At 39.1% G+C, this 25020-nt stretch overlaps 1 protein-coding gene across 1 annotated transcript in view; it reads left to right on the top strand.

Annotated features, from left to right (window-relative positions):
- Nucleotides 1-25020, top strand: part of dcc (DCC netrin 1 receptor) — a 196618-nt gene that overhangs the window by 2596 nt on the left and 169002 nt on the right. Inside the window, exons 3-5 of the mRNA XM_044334582.1 lie at nt 11240-11527; nt 16731-16881; nt 17685-17821. Coding sequence (XP_044190517.1) covers nt 11240-11527; nt 16731-16881; nt 17685-17821 — 576 coding nt within the window. The remainder of the gene's footprint in view (nt 1-11239; nt 11528-16730; nt 16882-17684; nt 17822-25020) is intronic.

The following is a 25020-nucleotide window of genomic DNA, read 5'->3' as shown; positions in this document are numbered from 1 at the left end:
CACTCGGCTCTTTAATGCAAAAAGAAGATCCGAGCCTTACCTTTCCCCCCCCCAACCTTAACTCCTAAGAAGAGGAGAGAAAAGAGAGAAGAGAGGATGGGATGGGGAGGAGAGAGAAAAGAAAGGAGAGGAGATTCTCAGATTAATCTTTCTACAATACCTTGACCTGACCTTGACAGTTACTGTGGCGACTTGTACATACACACACACACACACACACACACACAGACTTAGTATTGCTCTGCTTCCTCCATTTATTTGACTGTTCATATTTATTTAATAGAACCAAAGTAATTCATTTGTAATGTAATTTAGTAAGTGGAGTGTAGCTTAAGATCAATAGAGTTTATGGAAGACGTTTACAGACAGAGAGATGCACAAAAGCTTAAGTGCACCACCATAGACAGTATGCACTAAAATATCCTGTATGACAGCAATTTAAGATGATATTTACTGCGTAGGGAAAAAAGTAAAACAACACAACAGAAAAAATGACCAATAATTTTGGTCTTTGTGACCAGCTCTATTTGGCATCCTGTCAACAGACACGTTAAGCTCCACATGAAGATTCTTCTGTCAACTCTCTAAATGTCAGTGAAGCACAGAGGAGAGTTTATAAGGAGGAATCGTGACATATTGCAAATCATTTCTGACAATAGAAGTGAACCCAAGCGGTTCCTCGTGGAGATTTTTCCCATTTTCTGAAGCAGCGTGAGCACATAAACTGTTGTGTGCTGTGGATGTGATGCAGCCTGAAACACTACTGAAAGGTTTCCTCACTGCTCTGACATGATCCAGACTTTTCTTAAGCTCCTCATATATCAGTGATTTTAAAAAAAATATATGTAGTAGATCTCTGCAGCAGCCATCAGCTGATTGACAGTATTTGTTTGCTGTCTCTTGAGAACATTTACTGCTGTTGCTTCAACTGAAACTGATCACCACTGGTTTACAGACCAGTATCCATGTTAATGTCTTCCCTCAGAGTCAGATCATATGCAAATGATTGTCTACTCAAAATCCCAATTTTATTACCTAAAACCTTAATTTAAATGATTTGAAACAGAGCTGGAAATATCTGCAGAAATAATGGATTAGTTCCATCCCCGTAGATACCTTATAAGGGATAATCCTGTAGCCAGTTAATCTCTTCATTATTTTTTCTATTCATCAATCTGTCAATTTAACAAGAAGTCTACAGCCACGCTAGCAGCTCTGTTAGGCTGTACGGTCCAGGTATCATCGGATAATTCGTAATTCATTTGTAAAAAAAACGGTGAACCGTTTTTGGTGTCAGAATCAAATAACGAAAAACCGATCAAACCCGGCCCGTTTTTTGGTTTTTGCCGATTCGTTTTCTCGTTATTCCTTTTTGGATTGAATATCGAACAGGTCTGCGGACATCGAGCCAATTCGTTTTTGCGTTTGAAACCAAAAATGGAAGTCACAGGGGTTTTTCCTTTTTTCATTTTAAACCAAAAACGAAAAACTAAATCACGTGATCTATTCCTTTTTAGTTTCCCAATGAAAATCCAGAAAACCACATTCAGAAGACCGTGCAATTTTGGTTTAGAAATCAAGTATTTTTGTCAGTTTTATACGATAGCGGAAGCGGCTACATTAGCCTACCCATGATCCTCAGCGACCGTTGCTATGGTGAAGACGCTAGGGACTGCCACACGTGTGTGTAAACGGGATGAAGACGGGGTTATAAAACTGAACTTTTCCTTATAAACTCTTTACTGGACCCTGTATGTAGGCACAGCGGTGCTTCGAGCTACTTGATAACACCAGCATGCTAACATGTTCACAATGCCAATGCTAACATGTTGATGTTTAGCAGGTATAATGTTAACCACGTTCACCGTCTTAGTTTAGTGTGTTAGCATGCTAACATTTGCTAAGCAACACTCAGCACACAGTTGAGGTTGATGGTTTTGCATTTGGTCACAAACCAAAGTATTGAGAACATGATGATGGTGAGGATGATGATGGAGCTAGATGAAAAGTCAGGACATCAGATGGAATGGTAAATGAGCTACATTCATATAGCACCTTTCTAGTCTTCCGAATAAGCCCTTTACACTCCATGCCAACATTCAGCCATTCACACACACAGTCATACACTGATGGCAGAGGCTGCCATGCAAGTGCCAACCAGCTCACCAGGGACAGTTTCTAATACTCATTCATACACACACACTCACACACTGATGGTGCAGCCTTCAGGAGCAATTTGGGGTTCAGGACACTTTGACATGCGGACCGGAGGAGCCGGTCTTCCCATTAGTGGAAGACCTGCTCTACCTCCTGAGCCACAGCCACCCCCTAAGTTATTACAATTCATCTTAAGGGGAGTATGAATATCTGAACCAAATGTCATGGTAATACATCCACTAGTCATTGATATTCCAATAAAAAATGTTTTGGGAAACCATGACTGTCTATACCAAATTGAATGGCAGTACATCCCGCTGCTGTCCTTCGCTCTTAACCAAAGACATCTATCTTCTGGTGGCACTAGATGAAAAGTCAGAGGGTCATTAGAGAACATCGTCCGGGCAATTGAAACAACTAATCATACTGTTATTACAGTTCATTAGAATTAATCTGTAAACATCACAAATGCAATTGTGGACAGTCAAGAGAGTGTTTCATGTTACAGTTTTTAAAATGTCACACATCATAGAGATTTCCCCTGATCAATGTTGGCTTTATTCAGACAGAAAAGCTACAGAACTGAACTTGAGTTTGGAGGTCAGAGTGTTTGTGACACACTCAAATAACTACTAGAAAAACTACAGCCTGAACAACACGCTGACGACTCCTCAGACTCTGATAACGAGGATCTGGATAACACACACACACACACACACACTTACCGTCACAGTGTGTATATCAGCTGGTCGTCTCTTTAGCTCGCTCAGCGCTTTGTGTTTGAGTGTTTTGGTCTCTGGAGTGACTCTGAATCCTCCCAGTCAATTAGAGCAATTAAAGAGACAGGAGACCAGCAGCTGCAGCTCACAGGGAGGTGTGCGTGTGTGTGTGTGTGTGTGTATAAATGAAAGAGAGAGACCTATCTGTAGTGTCTGTGTGTTCAGGCGAGCAGTCAAGATCACTTAAGTCGAGTTGGAGACTACTGGACTGAGTCCTGGCAGTTTTGAAATAAATCAAGTCAAGACAAAGTCCAGGCCCTGAAAGTAATTGCAACTTGCATTTAGTAGTCCTACTACCTCTTGAGCAGTACCCACATTTATTTCCAGGAACGTAGGCAGAGGACTGTAGCGATGAGTACATGTTACATGTCATAAGTTCATACTGTGAAAAAATAGTTAGCAAAACTCGTCAGCTCAATAGCTTAGTTCCGAGTTCATACAGTTTATTCAAAAGATCTACAATTGATTCCTGTCTCACAACTGTCAGCAGACCATTGCTCTTCTGTGGAACAGTTAGCCTACAAGCTACGATAAGCTACAATAGCTATGATAGTCCCCTCAAAGGTCAGCATTCTCAGTACAGCTTGCTTTCGGTCAATATTTGCATGTCAAAGTTCACGATAGTTTAACTGTTATTTTAAAGGCCTTTATATGGTCAAAGAGGTGTGGAGCTTGGGTGGAGCTGATGAGGTGTATGTTCCACGATTGTAATGGATGTTGAGGAGGCAGAACTATCAGAGAGTGGATGGTGTTTGGCTCCGCGAAAAAATTCACCTTTAAAATCATGGCCGGGGTTATATGATGGGTCAGCAGGTGAATGGTTTTTAGTACATGTGGCTGTTCAGTTTGGAACAGGAGGAGTCAGGCAGCTAATTGAATCGTGTGCTGCTTGTGATTTATTGGTCAGAAGTGATGACAGTGAACCGTCATGTAGAGCTCAGGTGGTTCATCAGTGATGGAGCTTGTTTCCATGACATTATACAATTTAAACACACACACACATACACACACACACACACAATCAGAAGCGATTCACCCAGTTTGAATATTACATTAATATATGAATCAGTTCTGCCCGCATTGTCATTCACACACACGCACGCAAACGCACACACACACACACACACACACACATACACACATAGGCGAGGCAACACATTACAAGGCAAAATGCTAATGAACAGCAGAGGCTTAAAAATTCAATTAGCAGTTTGACTCTGTGTGTGTGTGTGTATGTGTGTGCGTTCAGAGATGACTGTAAACTGGGAATTAATTAGAAACACTGAACACTCGGATAGATAAAGAGAGAGAGAGAGAGAGAGAGAAGGAACAGGAAGAATAGAGACAGAAGGCAAGCAGAGTGAGCAAGACAGACTAAGAGAGAGAGAGAGAGAGAGAGAGAATACTGTAGAGCGAGCAGAGAGAGAATCAGGAGAAATAGAGAGAGAAGGATGAGAGAAAGAGAGAGGAGAAAGAATAAAGAAACTGAAAGTATACACACACACATTATACAGAGAAAATGAAGAGTGTATATCAGAATTAACAGAGGGAGTGAGGTACCGGCAGAGTAAACAGAGAGAAAATTTGAATTTAAAAATATTTTATTCATATTTATACATTGTTTCAAAATAAATAAAAACCTAAAAAAGGAACTCCATTATTCAATTATTCTCTGTTATTTTATTTTATTCTTTGCTCTGTTACACATAATCACATTATATTATATTCTTACTGGTGTATTATGTTAATAGAGGTGGTTTTCCAACAACATACATATTGTGTACAAAATGTTTTATGCTCAAACCTAGCTTTAAAGTAGAGGACTGCGGATCCTGCGGGAGCCAACGCAAATCTCGCAGATTTTAACTTTGCCGCGGGCGGTCAAAAAATATACGAGTCCCTGGACTTAGGCAGTGCTGCAGGCCGACTCTCTCTCTCCCTGCTGCTCCCTGATACCACGACCTGCTGCTGCTGCTCCTCCTCACACACATACACACACACACACACACTCATGAGTGCACACCACCTGCCTCTGCAACCTGCCAACTACACCCGAATCACTAAAGAAGAGAAATGCGTGCGTATTGCATTATGAGATACTGGGAACGTAATTCACACATTGCGGGAGTAGGCAGTAATGGTCAGAATCTAGCAGGAGAGGGATTAAGGAGACAGTCCCACGCAGGGCTCTACTTTTAAAGCATCTTCTTGTTGAAAGGTCAGTCCTGTTGCACCTCCTTTTTTCCTTGGTTATATTGTAAATTGTAAAGCACTTTGGATAAAAGGCAGTTATTTAACCTGCACCAGCCAGCTTTGTACTATTCTCTGACATAGGGAAAGCACATATTACTGAGCCCGACTGTTCGACATCCAGGCTGACATATATTGGCTGATATGAACTCATTGCATATATATATATATATATATATATATCGCTGTATGTCATCCAATAAATGACTAGAAATTGCCATGTTTTGAAACGTGTCACCATTCAATCGTATGTTCACCAGAGAGTTTGTTTTTCAGCTGTAAAGCATCCTGCTCAGCACATTTCTTGATTCCAATTGTTAAAAAAAACTAATTTAAGGGAAACTTATCAAAACTGTTCATATGTATTATGGGCTGAGTTAAGAAAATTGGTATGGGCCAATATATAATTCTCAGATTTTTTAAACTGTCAGATATCAATCGTATTGAGCTGAAAGCACTGTATTGGCCGGGCTGTAATGTTAATTGAATCCAGTGTTTGAGGCAAAGGTGTCTAAAGTTCAGGGTGTTGATATTTTCCAGCCACTCAAAATGCAAACTATCATTTTTAAACTCCTGAGTTTATCCATAGTGAAGAGAAACGGAACGACCTTCAGTCTGTCCATCCCCAATTAATCAACAACTCTCTCAGGAATTGGACAAATCCCAATTAACAGCACTGAGGAAGAACGTGGTTCGACCCACAGAAGCAGATAATAATTGTTCCCAAGGCGAAGATTCAGAGCAGGAGCATCCCCAAATCCCTCCGCTGCCCTCGTCTGTTTGCTATGATTTGCATGTTATTATCCGTCTGAGTTATTTTGGTCTGTTTGTCTAATGAGGATGAAAACAGCAGGGAGACAACAGCCACCAGGAATGTGGAGGTTGTTGGTCGGACAGGAAGATGAGGTGAAGACCCGTTGAGTTCAATCACTTTTTTTTTTATAATCCCATCTCGTCTCTTCTCTCCTCTCCTGATGGTTTCACCTATTTCTCTTCCTCTCTCACTTTCCTTCCTGCTGCTTTACTCCATCTTGGTGTTTTTTCATTCTGTGTGATCAGAAGTTCCTCTCTGACTGAAGATCATTGTGAACTCTCTGCTCTTCACTTTGGATTCATGAGACTTTGGCAACATGTTCACAGATCAGGTCTTATGAATGACAAACATGATGTGAAAATAACTACAAATCAGCATGTTTGTATTCTGCAAAAAATGTTCTTCTCTAGTAATAATTCCCCCTTTTCCCAGGTCAGTTTCATACATTTTCTAGAAATGAATGTCAGGAGTAAGAATGATGCTTTATTAAAGAATATTTTGGTTGATTAATTGTGAAATACTGTAAATTCACCACAGTTGCTGGTTTTGTTTTTTTGTTGTTTTTTTTTAACTGTAGTTAGTTAATTATATTAGTTTTTTCAAAATTTTTGTTAAGTTCAATACAGTTAATTTTGGCACACTTGACTGGTAAAATATCACACAAATTAGATTAGATGAATTATTGTATCTGCTGTTCTTAGTATGATTTTATCTGACCCTATGTATTTTACTGATTTTGGATGTTGGACGTGTGACAGAAACATTCCCTGGTCTGTATGACACCTTGGGTAAAATGGCATAGCCCTTCTGGGGGGCCTTTTAGATACAAACAATGGATCCATGGTTAAGTTTGGAACGGTTCCAGATGTGGGCATGTTGTGACACATAATATGTTGCGAGATAGCTGTCAATCACTTGATGGATGGCTCCCAACAGAGGTAGTGCCCCTGGAAAACATGTTATTCATATGATAAGATACAGATGTGTAACCCTATATAAGCTGTGCATCGACAGTGGTACATTGCCCAGACCATCTTTGTATATGGAATGGACCCGATGGCCATCGTCTAATAAACGTCTACAAAACAAGAACTTCGACAGCTCTTCCTTTGAACGATATCATCACACATCCTTCCTTTCAGCTGTAAAACACAGTATGATAATATTTTTTGAATGTTGAATTTTCTTAAAATAAATCTTGCTCTTATTCAAAGTTATGTTATATTTATGCTTTACTTCTAGAGCAAAATAAGGTAATGTGCTATTAGGAGGTAAACACTTTGAAGGGTAATAGGACACTTTGCAGACTATAAGATAACAGGTCAGATTCTTTCTTTAATTTTATACTGCACAAAAAATAATAATGCATAAATATCAATGTTGTTGCTAATCATTGACATCTCCCAGATTGTGATAATCAAAAAAAAAATCCTCCTAGCCTTAGATACAATGAAAATATTTCAATTTCTGTGTGTTTTTTCTTTCATAAAATTAGTGCTATTATCACAAATACTGGCATTTAAAGGGTTTAAATTCTGAAAATGAATGAATATTTAGTAGTTATGGTAAGGACCGATGTTGGTTAAAAAATTTAACTCAGTGAAAGTTGAAAACAATATTAATATATAACATTTTTATGGCAGTTTTGATGGGGACCTTTTAGGTCCCTAAGGGTACTAGAGGATCATTTAGTCACAAAGGTAAAATAAGAGGTTTTCACTGGCAGACAGTAAACATGGCATCATGGGAGGTTGTGCCATTCTGGGAAGTTGTTGCACACAGTTAATCTCCCTCATGTTTTGTACTGTATGAGTTTTACATGTAGGTCCCACTAATCACATATGGATAAAAACCTGCTCTCACACCAACATTACGAGAGCAGGTCCCCACAAGTACTGTTCCTGCACGAGTCCTCATAAAGCACATAAACCAGCTATGTTAGGTTTAAGGCTTTTTTAGAGTTGACTTTGACCTAAAAATATTTCTTTTAAGGTTTGTGGATTTTATATGTAGTAGTTATGGTTAAGGGTTAGGCTAAGCCTCCAGGAATGAAGTCTTTGTCAATACAATGTCCTTACAAGTGATAAAAACAAGGGTGTGTGTTTCATGTTTATGTGTGTGTGTGTGTGTGTGTGTGTGCGCAGCTGCAGGCAGCATTGTGATCCACACAAGAACAGACAGTAGCAGAACTTATATAAGACACACGATCCAAATTCACATCAGCGTTCCCGTCGTCTCCGATCTGTGTGATGTCGCGGCGGCTCAAGTTCTCATCAGCGTGAAGATGCACAAACCTGCATCCAGCAGCGGCTTGTCCCATGATTCAAGAGTCAAACTGAAGCTTTTCTAACATTATAGAACAGAAAGAGAAAGTTAGTGTTTGTGTCAGTGGTAAAGTTTCTGGGCTGTTTGTGCGTCAAGGTACAACCTAGGAAGCAGAAAGTGATTCAAACTAGCATGAAAAAAAAAACCAAACAAAAAGAAACCTGCAAGGAAAATCAGACACCAAACTGCATTATTTTCTGTCTCTTGCTAGGATGAAAAGTCTTCATGATATGCTGTCAGAAATGTAGGATTCCAGGGATTTGGAAACTTGTTCGAAACTGCACTTTAGATTTTGAAATACATGAGCAACAATGAGAAAATAAACATTGCAAAACTTTTTTACTTAGCAAATTGCAGTGTTCTTTCTCCTAAATATAATTTTGAATGTGTTAAAAGACACAGAACTTTCTTAAAAATGTCTCTTTCTAGATATGAAACACTAAATGAATGCGTAAATTACTTTCTTATAGATTCAGGGTTTAATCCAGACTGCCTGGGAGTCATTTACCATCTTAAAACATAGAATATTCCAGCACTGTGACCTTCCTGTGCCCAGTTGTCCACCATAAAATCAAGGACAGTATAAAGGAAGTATATCAACTGTATCTGCGTTTCATGAGTTAGCCAAAGTACAAAATTCTCTGGTAGACATGTGTTGCAAGCAGGTTTCTGTACGTGAGGCCGAATATAAGTTATTAGACAGAGAAATGTTTCTCTGCGTCTTTTTAATATCTACACTGAAAGCAAGTAAATTGTGTCTTTTTGATGTTCAAAAAGACCAACAGAGTGATGAGTCTAACTGTAGATAAACAATTTAGCATCAGCTAACTTTGTGGGATCATTTAGAACACATTTGATATCTTTGGCTCAAAGCAATATTTTGAAGGTCAGGAGGATCTGAGTAGGGGTGAAACGTTGTCCTGATTAAATTTTGTGGTTTAGAGGTCTGCAGTAAAAGCAATATTTTGACATTTTGTGATATAATCTAATTGCCTTTTTTTCTGAGAATGACATGAGAAGATCAACAATCAATCTCATGTCTGTGTTAATTACAGAGCTGAAGTTAGGACATGGTTAGCAGAGCTAAACATAAAGACTGGAAGCAGAGCGAAACAGCTAACTTGACTCGAATGAAAAAAGTACATCTACCCGCACAATGTTAGCTTACTAATTAACATGTTGTATCTAATTTGTTTAATCCATACATAAACTGGAATGAAAAACCAATAACTTGTGGTTCCATGGGAAGTTAGGTTGATGAAAGAACCATATATCATTTCAAAGGTCATCCCCTGTTTAGGGTTTTTGCTAGGCTAAAAATGACCAGTTATGGAGGCCAAGATGCCCAATTAATTCCTCAATGAAGGTCTTTGCCCACGGCTGTGAAAACTTTGACTGAAATGTCATACTTGCTTGTGTCCTGAAATATGAGTTGTGTTTTTGACATATTTTCTACATTGTTGGTTTTTATGTAAGTTTCATTTCACATTCATTGTTTGTTTTATTGGTCCTGTTTTCAGGTGCATCACTTATGAACAACCTTTTATTTTTTTTTGATTCATCGATTGTATTAAATTGTCTACACTGTTAATTAAGTGGCCATGTGGGCATCAGTGCCACACTAATGTCTTCTTGGAATATGTGTTAGTGTGTCTGTCTGTTGTGTGTCTCTTGTTATTTTCTTACTGTGGATAGGTGACCCAACTAGTTTACCCTCTGGGGAGCAATGAAGTCATCTAAACAAATCATAATCTAATCTTTTTATGCAGAGACACTGCACAGAACTGTGTTTGTCACAGTGTTGTTTATGACGGCCTTAGAAAAGGGCACATGTGATCCCTTCAAATCCTTGCTCAAACACTGTACATCAGTGGACAGTTTTAGTTTCCCATGAAGGTCTAAATCCTGTGTCAGAGGGTTCAGAAGAGGGTGGCAAGAATAGCAGAATATTTCAAATACTTTGGCATGAAATTGTTCACATTCAACCATCTAAACATGTTTAAAGTCAACTGCAAAATCTCAGAACAACATCAACATAGCGAAGAAAATAAACTTCTCTTTTATTGAATTCCTGACATTCCTGGTGATTATAGTTCACTGCCCGGAGGCTCTGTCAGCCATGTTGAAATTAAAACATAAGCACACATGAGCTTCTGCTGATAAAATAACAAGTTTTCAGTGTGAGAGCAGAGCGAGGACTGCAATCAGCAGGTTTGTGTATTTATGTGGCTACGGGCTGTTTGTTGTTGAAGTCAATCTGATCAGACAGGAAACGGCGTGTGTCCTGACCACAGCAGGCTGGACACTGTCCATCCATACTTTATGACCTGACTTTCATCTGTTCCCCTGCTGTTCAGGGTCTAACTCTTTCTCTCTCACACATCAACACCTGCTGTGCCTCACTTCTCTTCCTGTTCCAATTTTGTCTTAATAATTCTCTTCTTCTTGTCGACCTGAAAAACCTTTACTGTCAGCTCACCTCTTCTTCCTCTTCTTCTTCCCTGCTGCTACTGTGTGCCTTTTGTTTCTGACGCAGAGCACTATTGGTACCAATATGATGTAGGCGTACATGTAGCTAGCTTAGCATAGCAGCAGTAGCACTGTAGTAACGTTGGAAGTAGTAGGAGTATTATCAGTAATTCTAGTAGTAGTAGTAGTTCATTACAGTTCACTTCAGTGCAGTTCATTTCATTTCTGGACAGTCCAGCAAAGTTTAGTACGATTCGATTCATTATAGTTCTTATCTGAATTGGACTTATATAAAATAAATAACTCCATGCAGGGGTAACAGGAAACTGTAGGCAAGAGTCAAGGAAAGAATCAATAAAATGTGTATATTTATGCTAAGTGAATTCTGTCAATACTCTGTTTTTCTGTTTATTTATTGACGGCTCCATCTCTCGTCTCCCTCCAGGTCCGCTAAAGGTAGTCGTCCCCACAGAGTCCGTCTCCTCGTACCTGGGCGACACCGCCCTGCTGCGCTGCGAGGTATCGGGTGACCCGACGCCCATCATCCGGTGGCAGAAGAACCGGGAGGACCTGCCACTGACCTATGACACTGACTCCCGATTGGCGGTGCTCCCGTCTGGCTCCCTGCAGGTCAGCCGCGTCCAACCGCCGGACTCTGCTACGTATCGCTGTCTGGCTGACAACCCTGGCAGCACCAGGACGGGGACGGATGCTGAACTCCGAGTGCTCCCAGGTGACTGATCAAACAACGATGCACTGCAAACACATAGCTGCTTGATTTATCGATCTATTGGTCGACTGATCGAAATGGCACCACATATGTTCATTTGGTCCACATGCTTCCAATTTATTTATATAACCTGATATAATAACCTGATATAATTTCATTTATTTGATTTAAACTTTTTCTGGCATGAAATTTGAATCATATTTAAAATGTTGAATGAAAAAGCTGACTTCTTTAGATCTCCAGTCTTGTTACAGTGAGGTACATCACCAGCAGTTTCATTTAATAGTGAGTTATACTTTTTCTACAGTTATCATTTCGTCAGGTAGTAATTTTTTACATTTCCTCCCAGTGCTGGACGGCTCATTTTAAAATAAAATGTGATGTGATGAATATATACAGTGTATGATGTGATTATAATAACATGTCTGCGAACTGCGAGAGGAAGCAGCTTCTCCTCAGTCTGCAGGGAGTCTGTCAGCCGCTGATGTTCCGTACACTCTACACCGTCCAATTAGACGAGCTCATACACCATCCACTTCATCACTCAGATTACAGCTCAGGTTAGCTCACTCTATCTCTGGTTGAACACCACTTTGACTCAGGCTCATGAAGTACTCCTGTGCTTGGTCCCAGCAGGGGCTCCCTGGAGCCGAAGCGTCGACCTTCAGCAGGATAATCACATGTACCCCACGGCTGAAAATACTTTGTTTTTCAGCTGGTCTGGCTGAACAGTGTCTTAAGTTTAGGAAGAAGAATCAGCGGAGACAAAGCTCTAAACTCACCAATACTGTGCAGTATGTATAATAAATCAATTAATTAATCAATGAATAAGCCCATATAGTTAATAACAAAATTATAGTAAATAGATGAATGTATGAAAAAATGACATAAAAGTAAAGAAAAAATATTTAAAAATAAAAACATATAGTACATAAAATATTAGAATTTAAAACAAATGAAAGAGAGTATAAATAAAAATAAATAATATAGATAGAGGTAAAAGAACTATATATATATATATATTAATGAAACATATTAATAAATAAACCCTTATAGCATAGAAACAAAAACAAATCTATAGATACATGTATTTAAATACAAAGTTTAAATACATAAATTGCATAAAAATGTAGAAATACAAGATTTCTCCATGTTGCCATGCAGACGGCTTTGCAAGTTTTCCGTTTGAACCCTTTTCTCTTCGTATCCTTTTTCCTCCTTGATCTGTATTAAGTTTTAATGGATCAGACGGATGAAGCTTTAAAGATTCTGACACCATGAAGATTTTATTAACTTTGACATCATTAAGATTTTACCAGATAGGGCCCTTAGAGGGACTCAGAGGTCAAAGGTCAGATAATATGGGATGGAACTGACAGATACCCATGGGTCATTTCCAGATAATGCGTGACCTTTGACCTCTGTCCTACTTTCTGTTTTGTTCCATTTGTTGTGAGTCAGTCTGGATAAAACATTGATCTTAAAGATAGAAGAGATGCACAGCTGCAGTGTGCTCAGTGAAATGTACTGGAGATGTGCTCAGAGGCTGATCTGATCGACTCGTTTCTTACAAGGTTTACTGAAGATGCCTTTACAAAATATCTGCTTCTTTAATAAGAAGTAAGTACAACCCTGTGGGCATAGAAAACTGAAGGAGAGAAGTCGACTAACATCCTATCACAGAGCTTAATTCCATTTTGATACCACTCGGTACAATAAAAATGACGCTAGCGGTCAGCAGCCAGTTAGCCTAGCTTAGCATAAAGACTGGAAGCAGGGGGAGGCAGCTAGCCTGGCTCTGTCCAGAGGTAATGAAGGTAGTCTTAATTGAGATCAAGATCTCTGTTACAAGAGAGACCCGGGTACAACATAGGAGGAACAGTGAGGAAACTCTGTAACAGCAGAAGAAGAAGAAGTGGCTAATGTTTCTGCATGATTCATCTAAAACCCAAATTTGAATTGAAAAGCTCCAGCAAATGTTGGTGATAGACACAGATGAGTTAAGTACTAACGGCATTCACATCAACAAGATGTAACTTTGATTTGTTAGCTTAGTGCTGAAAAAGACGTCACAATAAAATGCGATAATGAAATATGGCACTAATGGCTTTCCATACAGTTGTTGCAGAATGTATGTTCTGTATGTGTGTTGGTATTAGTGTGTCCTGGCTCCACATTGTGATACGAGTGACATCATCGTGTCAACTGATGTGCTGACAGCATCCTTCAGCAACGTGTCCATGAAAACATTAAAGGAGTCTTGCTGCTGTTGGGTGATTATCTCTGTGATCCTTCGCTCTTAACTCGTCTCTCTGACCAACAAGTAAAATCTGCTGTGTGGACGTTTCCCCTGTTTCTTCTTCTTTTGTCTGCTCGTGTTCACTGCTCAGGTTTCTGCTGATTATCTTGTTTTCTCTTTCTTTTGTTTTTAGTTCCTGAATCTGGAGGTCATAGAGATTTACATATTATTCGTTGTGTGTGTGTGTGTGATGTGGGATATGAATCAGATAAATCTGTTCCTGCTGCAGGTAACACTTGCTAAATAAAATATATACTCTTATAATATTAATGGAATTTAGAAGTAATTTTAGATTGAATATAATCCATTCCTTAAAATATAATATTAAAACAAAAATATTAAATATTAAAGTACATACGTAGTTTGTACTGCAGAAAACTTGCCTGACAAAAAGACCTGATATTTTTTTAAATGAATACATGATTAAATTGTCAACAAATTGAATATAAAATTGAACACAATATTACTGTGTGCCTAATATGAAATAATAAAATAATGCAATATTAAATGTAAAAAATAAAAGAAACAATTATGAAAACAAAATACAATTATCATTATCATTATTATTATTATTATAAAATTAGAATAATAATGTAAAAGATATTCAAAAATAATATTGGAATAAAATACACTTGAAAACATAATTGTAATAAAAATAAATGTAAAATGTTAATAAGATATCATGATATAATATTAGTGCTGGTAATTGTGGGCCCTCCTGTGCTGTAAAATTACTACATTTTATCTCCTCAGTCTTTTAAAGTTATTTGAAACTTGCGGCTCAAGCGTGAGTGTGGAACCTGTTACTATGGCCCTGTTGACATTAACATGCATCTTGGGTGATCCAAACGCAAGTGGAGTACAGGTGTGAATGCACCCGAGACGCATAGAGGACGCATTGAGATCTGATTGCTCATCCGAATGTGGTCTGGACCACAAATGGCCACATTCTTTTAGCAGTGTGTACGCAATTTGTCCTTGGCCACACTGAAGGACCACCCACTCAACTGACGTCCTCTGTGTCAGTGGAAGTACTCACTCGCACGCCAACAGCATCACGTTAAAGTGCAAAACAACAAGAAGAAGCCACAAAAACAGGCAAAATGGATTGTCGTGGATGGAGTACACAGGAAACACGCTGTCTGATTTCCATGTTGGCCAAAGAGTTTTGATTTTGCCTGCACATTGAGGTCCCCACCAGGATTCCTGTTGCTCCTGATGGCCAGTCAGACGATGCATATATATATATATCAGGCTTGAGTTTTTCTTAAATCAGATATAATCAAAGTCTGAAAACATTAAAGTTTCGACTTATTGTTTTTTTTCAAAAGAGCATGCTGAGACAGTTCTGCAATTCAAAAAACCAATCATCTTTGTCAGTGGATTAAAGACAGTGTGACATCATATGGTCTGTCCATCAGAGCAGTAACTGCCACATCTGGACAGAAATTCATGTTTCACTTCCATAGCCTGCTTACTGTTTGGCTTTTTTGCAGTGGTCAGATTTCTTTAACATCATGTTAACCAGAAAGCTGTTTTTAACGGGGGTATAGGGATTAGAGAAACCTGATTCTCCATCTCTATCTGTCCTGGACAAAGCAGATTTCTTAGCCATGTAAACATATTTTCTGGGTTTCTGATTAGCTTGTTACATGTGAGCCTGTGCAAGACAAAGACTTTAGATACTGTTTAAACATCCTAACCAGACCTAAAAGGATCGGTTCAGGCTCAAATTCTGGTATAGCGTTTACACAGACTTCCCATCACATTACAGCTGTCAGTGCGCTCTGACTGGCTTCCTACCACAGCTTCTATTGGAGCATCTAGAAGCATTTTGTTTTCTGTTTGAACATTGTATCCTTGTATGAGACATGGAGACAGCTGTTACTGTTAACACAGAGGAACCAACAAATCACGACCCACTCGTGCTATGTGGTAGCTGAGATCAGGTAAAGTTTACCCAAGCTTTACCCCTACAGCCCTGGATACATTCTAGTAGTTGTGTGCTGATTTGGCGTTACAGAGTGAACTACAAATGACGTATTTATTTATATATATATTGTCAGCTCAACTGGTGACATTTTCTCACTGAAAACGGTGTATTTATGTCCATTTTGGCAGCAATTAGCCACAACTCTGTCCCCTTTGGGATCTCTCAAAGGAAGTCTCTGGACCGTATTAAGTTAAATTCGGGTACATCTTCACTGTAAGAAAGCTCAATGGCAGAGCCTGATTTCTCCCAGTTTCCTTGTTACTGGGAGAGCTACAAAAAGTTTTCAGTGACCTACATGACAATTCTACCAGAGGAAATCGGGGCCCTCTGCTGCTATACACGCTCACAGATAAACCTAAGAGCTCACAGTGAAGCTGGAGGTCTCTATGGACCGCTGTAGATAATGTTCCCAACATAAAGAGAGTAGGAGAAGTGTGTGATTTCAGTGGCTTCCTGCTGGGATTTCACTTCACTAGGTGCAAAGGAAAAGAAAAAGACTGAAGCATGATACATGCTTGCCAACATGACAATGACGTCATGCACAGAGCCGGGTCCATAAAGAAAAGATTTTCCCAGTTGAGTGTGGAATCATTTGTCTGGCCTTCACCCAGCCACCCTGACTTCAACCCTATTCAACACCTTTTGAATAAACAAGGATATTGACTGTGAGCCAGACCTTATCACCCAACATCATCACTAATGCCTCGTGGCTGCCAGGTTCTAAAATGTGCTGTAAAGCAGAAGAGTGGAGGCTGTTACAGCAGCAGATTATAAAGCTGGCGGTGGTTTGGAATGACATGTTGAACTATCACTTACGTATGGAACGTTCCGGTTCACTGTATCTCATGATGTGTACCACCTCGGTTCAGCTTTTCATTCCCCTCTCTGTCTCTCTCTATTTCTCTCTCCCTCAGAGCCCGGTGTGAGCAGGAACCTCCAGTTCCTCCAGCGTCCATCCAGAGTAACGGCTCTGCTGGGAACCGACGCCATTCTGGAATGTTCCGCCTCAGGATACCCAACTCCCAGCATCCAGTGGAGGAGAGGAGAGGAACTGATCCAGAGCTGGTCTGTCTAACTGACTATAAACCTAAGATATTCTCTAATGAAGCCCTGTGGTAACAATCCCAGCATCCACCAGTAGCCCAAAATTTTACTGAATAACTGAACATAAAAGTCTGGTGATGTTCTATATTCTTCTTTCTTTTTCTCTTTCAACAAATCTCATGTGCAAAGCCAAACCAACACCGAACTGATCTTCTAACAAGTATCGTCTGTGTGTATCAAAGCCTGATATATCTTATTCCTCTGTGCCGTAGAGCTCCGTTGTTGTCCAAAAAAACTATTAAAAACATGTCATTGAGTCACGCTGTTGCACTGGGAGACATGTTCCGTCATAACCATGAACACACACGCCGTAGTTTGTTTTGACTCAAATCGTACACACGCTGTCCCGCTGCCAGAAATACTCACTAGAGCAACAAATGTGTGTTAATCCACAGCTGAAAATAGTCTCCAGCAAATGCATTGTAGTATTTCCCTTCTGTTTGAGTAATGTTTGCTTAAAAAAAAACCCACAGTGCCCAGCTGTTTGGGGGAATTACGGAGCATCAGTGGGAACCGATGGGTTTGGGGCTGAGAGGCATAAACAAGCGTAAGGAAGTCAGAAGTATTGAGAGACGGAATAACACATTGTTGATTTTAGTCTTTTCATGGGATTTGTTGATAATAAGAAAAATATAGTATAACACCAAACTGATCTTTTAAGAATCAAAGCAAACATAAAAAAATCCAACATGTTTTCTGTAAGTTATAAACTGATAAAACAAAAAACAAAGATAAAAACGAGCTCAATCTTCATCTCTCTGCAGGAATAAGAAGTACTCTCTGCTGGCGGGCAGCAATCTGATCATCAGGAGCGTCACTGACGACGACTCTGGCAGTTACAGCTGTACAGCCACCAACAAGAACCACAACATCACTGCGAACACGGAGCTGAGTGTGCTAGGTGAGAAACCAGACATGTGTTGTGTTTTTTTTTCTCTTCATATTTTGCCTTTTGAGAGTGACAGTAGAGAGGTGACAAGGAGGGATGACATTCAAACACAGGTCCCCATCCACACTCCAACCGGGGATGTTTTGCGATGACACAGTAGACGTTTTAGAAGCCTAAGCCACCAAGATGCAACCCACCTAAATCTACCCCACATGGATAGAAGTGCATGAATTACACACACACACACCTTCAGTGTTCAGTGCAGTGTGGAAATAATAAAATGAAACCGTGTCACTTGTCAAAGCTCCCAAGGGAAGGGATATAAAAAAAAAATCCCAACTGGACACTGCTAACAGCCCGACATCTGCAAAACAATAAAAAAATAAATAAAATAGAGAAAAAAAAAAATCCTCCGCTGGCAGAAACCGTCCTGGCTGTAGACACTCTCGGGGACGGAGAATCACACCAAGAATCAAATGCAGTCATAAAATATGAAATCCGAGCCGTCTGTTAGCTTGAGGAGATTTTCATAAATAAAATATGTTTTGTATTTATTGTCTGAGTGCTCCTCAGCTGCCGGTGGATTCAGGCTGAAGCTGTTCATGTATTCAGGTGTATTCAGACACCTGAGCAGCAGCTGATTGTTGGTTTTGTGAGGAGCAAACACCTAAAACGATATTTCAGTTGTAATCTTGTTGGATTTACATAAAATGTAGCAAAATATAGGCAACAAAAAACACTATGTTAACATAACTATTCCCATCCTAAGGCCACTATTCTACACCACTTCTGCTTTTATGTTGCAAAGAACACCCCATAACTAAACCTGCCTTTTTTTGTATTTCGACAAGGCTGAAATTGACACACTTATAAGAAGATGGTTTCTGTACTTGAACCCTTTTGAATGCAGTCATGATCCTGGTCTCTTCTGATGGGGAAGTTCACTGTCAAAAAGTGTGAATTTGTCTAAATGATTCTGCATCAGATTTAGGGGAAAAATGTGGTAAAATGTTTGGGGTTTTTTTTTGCTTTTTTTTCATCTGAATATTCAGTTTTATTTACAGAATAAGCAACTGTTGAAGAAACAGCTGCGAAACAATGAATCAAGGGTGTTATTTCCACATTTCCTTTATTTTGAAAAACTTGTTTTGGTCTCCCGCACTTTAACGGATTCAGTTTGACTTTCAAACTAAAATTTCTCTGGGGCTGTTATAATCCAGAGGAGAATGAGAGGAACTGATAAAAATCTGTGCTCATAGGGTGCTTTCAGTTATTGCCAGGAGCTCAGAAAGGACAAGATTTATGAGCAACAGCGTATGTTTTGTACTTTCTTTGCCCAGAGTTTGGCCTCTCAGGGTATCCTCTAATTGATGAATCTGGCCGGTACTAATATTTAAACTGCTGTTTTCTAGAGTAACAGTCAGTTCTCTTATGAAAATGCTAGAATTAAACATCAATCAAAGAAAATGCAGTAAAGGACAGTGCTCAGTAAAAGATGAATAAATAAAATATGATATTGGTAATAAAAGCTAAATGTAGCCTCCATGTTTTAATAATACCACAGTTAACATAGCATTTCTATTAGACTGCAATTAGTTTAGAAAGCCCAATAACCAGATTGATAATTATGTGTTATTTTCTTGATTGATATGTAAATTCAGAAAATAGCATTGGCAAAGATTTTCCCTTTTACTTTTTAAAAAATATATTTTTCTGCCATTTGTGTGTGTGTGTGGAGCCAGCAGGAAGTCAGTGGGCTCAGCCAGAGAGAGACTGTAATACTTGTGCTCTGTGGACCTCAAAATGAGGCTTCGTGCCCAGTGAGCCACATTCACTGCAAAAAATCAGATCTCGGAACACTGTATGCACTTCTCTTAATATTTCCATGGTACTGTGTCCGTGTAATCATCAGTTTGATAGCAAATCTAACAAATAATGATGGAGAGAAAATGATGAAATGTCAAAAGTTAGTTGAGGGAAACTATCTGAGTAAATGTGTTTGGGTCTTTTGAACAGACTTGATTCTACTGTCATTATATCAAGCATTCGGCGAAAGAAAGTCACGCCCAAACTGATATACATATCTGTGAATACAGCGCCTACCACCAGACTACTGCATCAGATTTGTGTACCTTTTAATGAAACAGAGGGCATTTTTTTTTCTACGAGCAGAGAGTTGAAATCAAACAGAAGCAGCTGTTGTTTGTTCGACTCTCAGGAGAAAATCTGCAAATTAACCTTCGGGTGTTTTCAGTTTCCTTCCAGCTGGGCCTCTCTGCTCGTCTCCGTCCTTTCATGTCTTTGTCTCAGCGTCCCCTCTGAGTCTGTCTCTGTGTTCACATCACATTCATATTCTGTTTACACTCCGCTGTCATCAGTCGCTGCCTGCAAACATCACACAGTGTTTACAATAAACAGGAGGAGTCTGTCTGCGATCTGATCATATTAAGTGCTGCATTCTGACATGTCAACATTAGTGCAGTTGGATGTTTAGTATGCCAACATCCAACCAAGACAACTTTATAACATCAGTAGTGGACTTTCAAAACACCTCAGTTAGATAAAAAAGATTGATGTCACTGTCATATATGAAGCTACATCCAGCAGCCTGTTTGTAGCTTAGCACAAAGACTGGATATAGATTGAACCCAAGCCCCCAGGAACAGCACCAAACTGTGTAATTACAACGTCACGTGACGCTATTGGGCCCAAAAAGACTTTTTTTCATAGACTTACATTGTGAAAGAGACGTCTGTAAATGAGCAGATACATTTTTTTGAGTGTCACAACCCTGCGAAATGACTTGTCTCACTGTTATAATTTGATCCTTTCAGTTATTTTGAAAGTCTAAAAGAGCCGTACAATTGAATTGTTTTATCCCCATTCAAGTTAGCCAGAGGGCTAAACCGGAAGTAGCCCACTCGCCGGCCAAAGCCACTAGTGCGCAGGCTCTGTGGGCCCAATGATCCCGGAAGATTTCGGTAATTTTATACACGAAAGTTGAACTTTTTTGGCTTCATGTGCCACTGAGCAACTTTCATAGGAATGAACGGGGCCCTGCCTCCAACACTGTATCCAGTTCTCTTTATACATCCATGGTTGAAACTATCTAACTAAGCTAGCCTGGCTTATCCAAAAGTATATAAATCTACCTACTAGTACCAAAACCTCCACAATTAACATGTTATATCTCCTGTTATCTGTACAAAACCCAAAGTGTAAAAATGACAAGTTGTGGTTGTTTGAAGGATCATTAGCTCTTCTGTTTCTTAACTGAGTAAAGTGACTTCCTGCAAACCTTATGATGACTGCGCCTGGCTAAGAAATTGTCTGGGCCATGAATGTCCAGAAAACCACATCTAGTCATTTTCACAATACAATAATAGCAACATAACATGTTAATCTTGAGGTTTTGATAGGCAGACATCTTTACCTTTTGACAGAGACTCACAAAGAAGCCAAAATGTATTACAATAAAAACAACACAGTATAATAGACAACATATTCACACAAAAATGATGATGGAGTGGGACCTGCCTGCTGTCACTACACAACACAAACAATAATTTAAAATGTAAAAAGTTTCAATGTAAAATTACACATAACATACATACACTCTTCATACCTGCTATGTTGACATACTGCACCCCAGCACTTGTCACAGTAGATCTACCTGTAAGTGAGTAAAATGAATCTCCATCACATTCTAATAAACATACAACTGCAAAGACATGCAGACTTCTTTTTCTAAACTTCACCCCAATTCAGTGGGAATCACTATGTGCCTCTGGTTACAGAAGAAACAGGTAAAGGAAGAAGGAAACCGGCAACTGAAGGAGAAAGGAGAGGACAGAGGATAGAAAGGATAGAATAAAGAAAGGGACAGTGTTAGAAAAGCGGGAGGGAAAAGAGGATTAAAAGGTAGGAGGAAAGAAGAGGAGAATAAAGGAAATACATTTTCAAAAATCTAAAATTTAAAATAGACATGAAGCCGGTGTGATTAGAACAATCCTTCTGACTAATTCCAGTGTTTCTGATAAACACAGGGAGGCTGATGTTGTAGACTTCCTACACTTTGTGTATTTTTTAATCTATTTCCTGTCATTTCTTAACTAAAATGGTCTTTGATAATACATTTCAAAGCTGAAGGAGACAGGGATTTAGACAGAGGTTGTTTTTTCTTATCATGTCGAGCCTCCAGTGATTTGTGAATACACTCTGGATTTATATATTCATCCCTCTCTCTGCCTGCCTTTTATCTCCCCCTGCCTCATCTGCAAATTAAATATATTTGATAAGGTGAACAGTTTACTTACACGCTACATTTACACACTTTCTTTGCATATTTATGGACTTCAGTGCAGGGATAATAAGCTTACAGATACACACAGAGAGGAAATGTTAAACATACCAGCACGACAACAGAGTCATGTCACACTCACCACTCTACTTTTCCATTTTTGTCGAACACTGTTAAGCAACTCAGAAACTCAACACTTCCTAAAGATGTTTCACATTAAAACCCTAACAGAACAGGAATTGGTTATTAGGAAGCTTTTATTTGTTTGTGCTGAACCCTTGTTTGAGATCCTGACATTATTTGAATACTGGCTATTGAATGGTATATTTATGGTGTATGATATTGTCAGACAGTGTGGAGAGACACGTTTCATTTGTAACTTTTAAAGCGATGTAAATGAAAATTCAACAGCCGAAGGCAGACTAAACAAGTTTCATTAAGTGTCTAGACATGTCTCAAATATCACTGCTCGCTGTAGAAAAAGGCCGATGTGTCATATTTATTCTGATTTTTTTTTTAATTCACTATACTTAAACTATAATACTATACTTAAACCTGCAACTCTTATTTATTTTGACCCTAACCCTAACCCTGGCCCATCACCCTAACCCTAACCCTAACCCTAACCCATATACAGTATACTCTATAAATTTCAAATTAAATTCTACCCCTTATGTCCTCTAAAATGTTTGTCATTTTACATTTACTGTGTCTAAAAGTCAAATGAGGTCATGCAAAAAGAGTTCAACAATGTTTATTGCTGTTTCATGTTTCAATGTTAAACATAAAAACCCTACGGATAAATTAAAAATGCATTTTTCTAGAAAACTTGGTTGTTGTTGGACACGAGACTAGCTCATTTCTCCAGTCTGTCTTGCATTTATATGAAACTAATAAAGTATAAATATGTTGTGCTAATATGCTCCATTACACTTTGTTTTTTTTCCAAATGGAGGCAGTTAGATGCTGATGAATATCCGCAGCGTGGTGATATATGGAGATGTGTGGGTTCTGACTCCATAGGGCAGTGACCGTGATTAGATGATTAGGATAACGAATGTACGTGTTGTTTCCCATAATAATGAGTGCAGCCCGGCTCATTAGCTGGTTCCTGTTAGCAGCTTAATGAAAGCAGTGAGAAACAGAGCCAGCAATGCAGCTATCAGTCATATTCACTGTCAGCACCGGCTGCTGGAATTAGTACTGGACGCTAATGGAAAAAAATCATACAGGGTGTATGAGAGAGTTTCCTGTAACCAACGAGTGTTATTACAGAGTTTTATAAGGGTATTTTAGTGTTTTTGTAGTGTTCTAATGTTGTTATAAAGGTATTATAGTGTTGTTACAGTGTTAAGACCTGTAGGATTTAAAGCTGCAAAATTCGGTGGCAAATTCAATTCATTCTGATGGAATTCCCATGATTCACTTGGGGGAGCGAAGTAAATTCACAACGATTATTCAAGTCAACTTCATCAAGTTCAATTTTGGTGAATTTGCCATCTTATTAGTGCTGACCTTTGAGGGAACAGAGAGCTTGAGAGTCCAAAATGGAGGAAACTATAATAGCTTATTAGCTGTGTTACACCATTCACTTTCATTTAACCTCCTTTATTGGAGTAAAAACTCTTCCACAAAAGAGCATCACTGGTTTGCAGACGGGACTTGATGGTACAATACATCTTTTGAATAATCTGTGTGAAGTTAATGTTCCATTAGCAGCCAAGCTAACAAGATAATGTGTTTGCTAACTGAACATTAGCAAGCTTATTAGCTCCACAGAGAGCTTTGGGAGAGAAGCTGTTGGATTGTGACTCACTTCTGCTAGCCTGGCCAGCTAGTGAGTTAAATGTTAGCCACAGGATGTTAGCCAGTGGGGTGAACCACGTTACCATAGCCTCCATAATACTTGATCACAAAAGAAGCAGAAAAAAGGCAGAGAGAAAAAAAACCTTGATTAAAAAGAAAAAAAAAAAAACCCAAATCACTGAGATGCCAATTTGCACAGAACTAATATGATCACATGACCCATGTGTTTGGCAGTATATGGTAGGTCATTTACAGTGGAACTTTTACTTTAGAAATTACGAACATGGCAGATTCACACGGGATTAAGATCACAGACGACGTCCGCAATTATTAGAAATGATTAGAGGTCCCCAGGTAATACTAGTCCCATTCCAATAGAGGTTTTGTTTCTTACAGTTTTTTCCTTACTCTATAAATTCCACTGCAAAAAGCAAAAATAAAATCTCATAACTTCAAAAATGTTGCTTTTTTTAACAAGCAGATCTCTACCCTCATGAAACTAAATTGAAAAACAAGCATGCCAAAATCAGATTATCTTTAATGTATAAACAGCAATTTCTTCCCAAAAAATGTCTGAACATTAGGTGAAAAGCCATTACCAAACTAAAAAACACCCAAATTGGCCACACCACAAAACCACCAGATGCTCATGTTGATCATAAGTATATGCGGTGGCAGTCTGAGCAGTTTTTTTTTTAAAGTGTAGGCTAAACACCTAATGTGCTGTCCCAGCTCAGACTCTCTCACTGCTCCGTCCATGTTTCTAGCATTGTCTGTAACAACGGTAGTGGGCTGATTAAAATGATGCGAGCTCCCATTCATTAACAGCCACTTTCATTCCCGCAGCAATATTTTGGCCAGTGTGTGATTGTGCACATTTGGAGAACAAAACTCACCATTTCCCGCTGGCGGTAGATGATGTGAGCTGTGATAGTTATGTAGCTTCGGGTAGCCCAAGAGGTCCGGCCATCTGTGGTTATCCTGACTCACTCAGTCCTCTGCAGGGCTTCTTTAAATTCTACTTTCACATCCTCATATGAATCATCCAAACTGAAATGAGCTTGATTACTCCCTCTTGCGTTAATATGAATAAATGACTTCTACA

The sequence above is a fragment of the Thunnus albacares genome, chromosome 18 (assembly GCF_914725855.1).
Source record: "Thunnus albacares chromosome 18, fThuAlb1.1, whole genome shotgun sequence".
Lineage (NCBI taxonomy): Eukaryota > Metazoa > Chordata > Actinopteri > Scombriformes > Scombridae > Thunnus > Thunnus albacares.
Note: the sequence above shows the minus strand (reverse complement) of the source record. Positions and strands in the feature narration are given on the sequence as shown.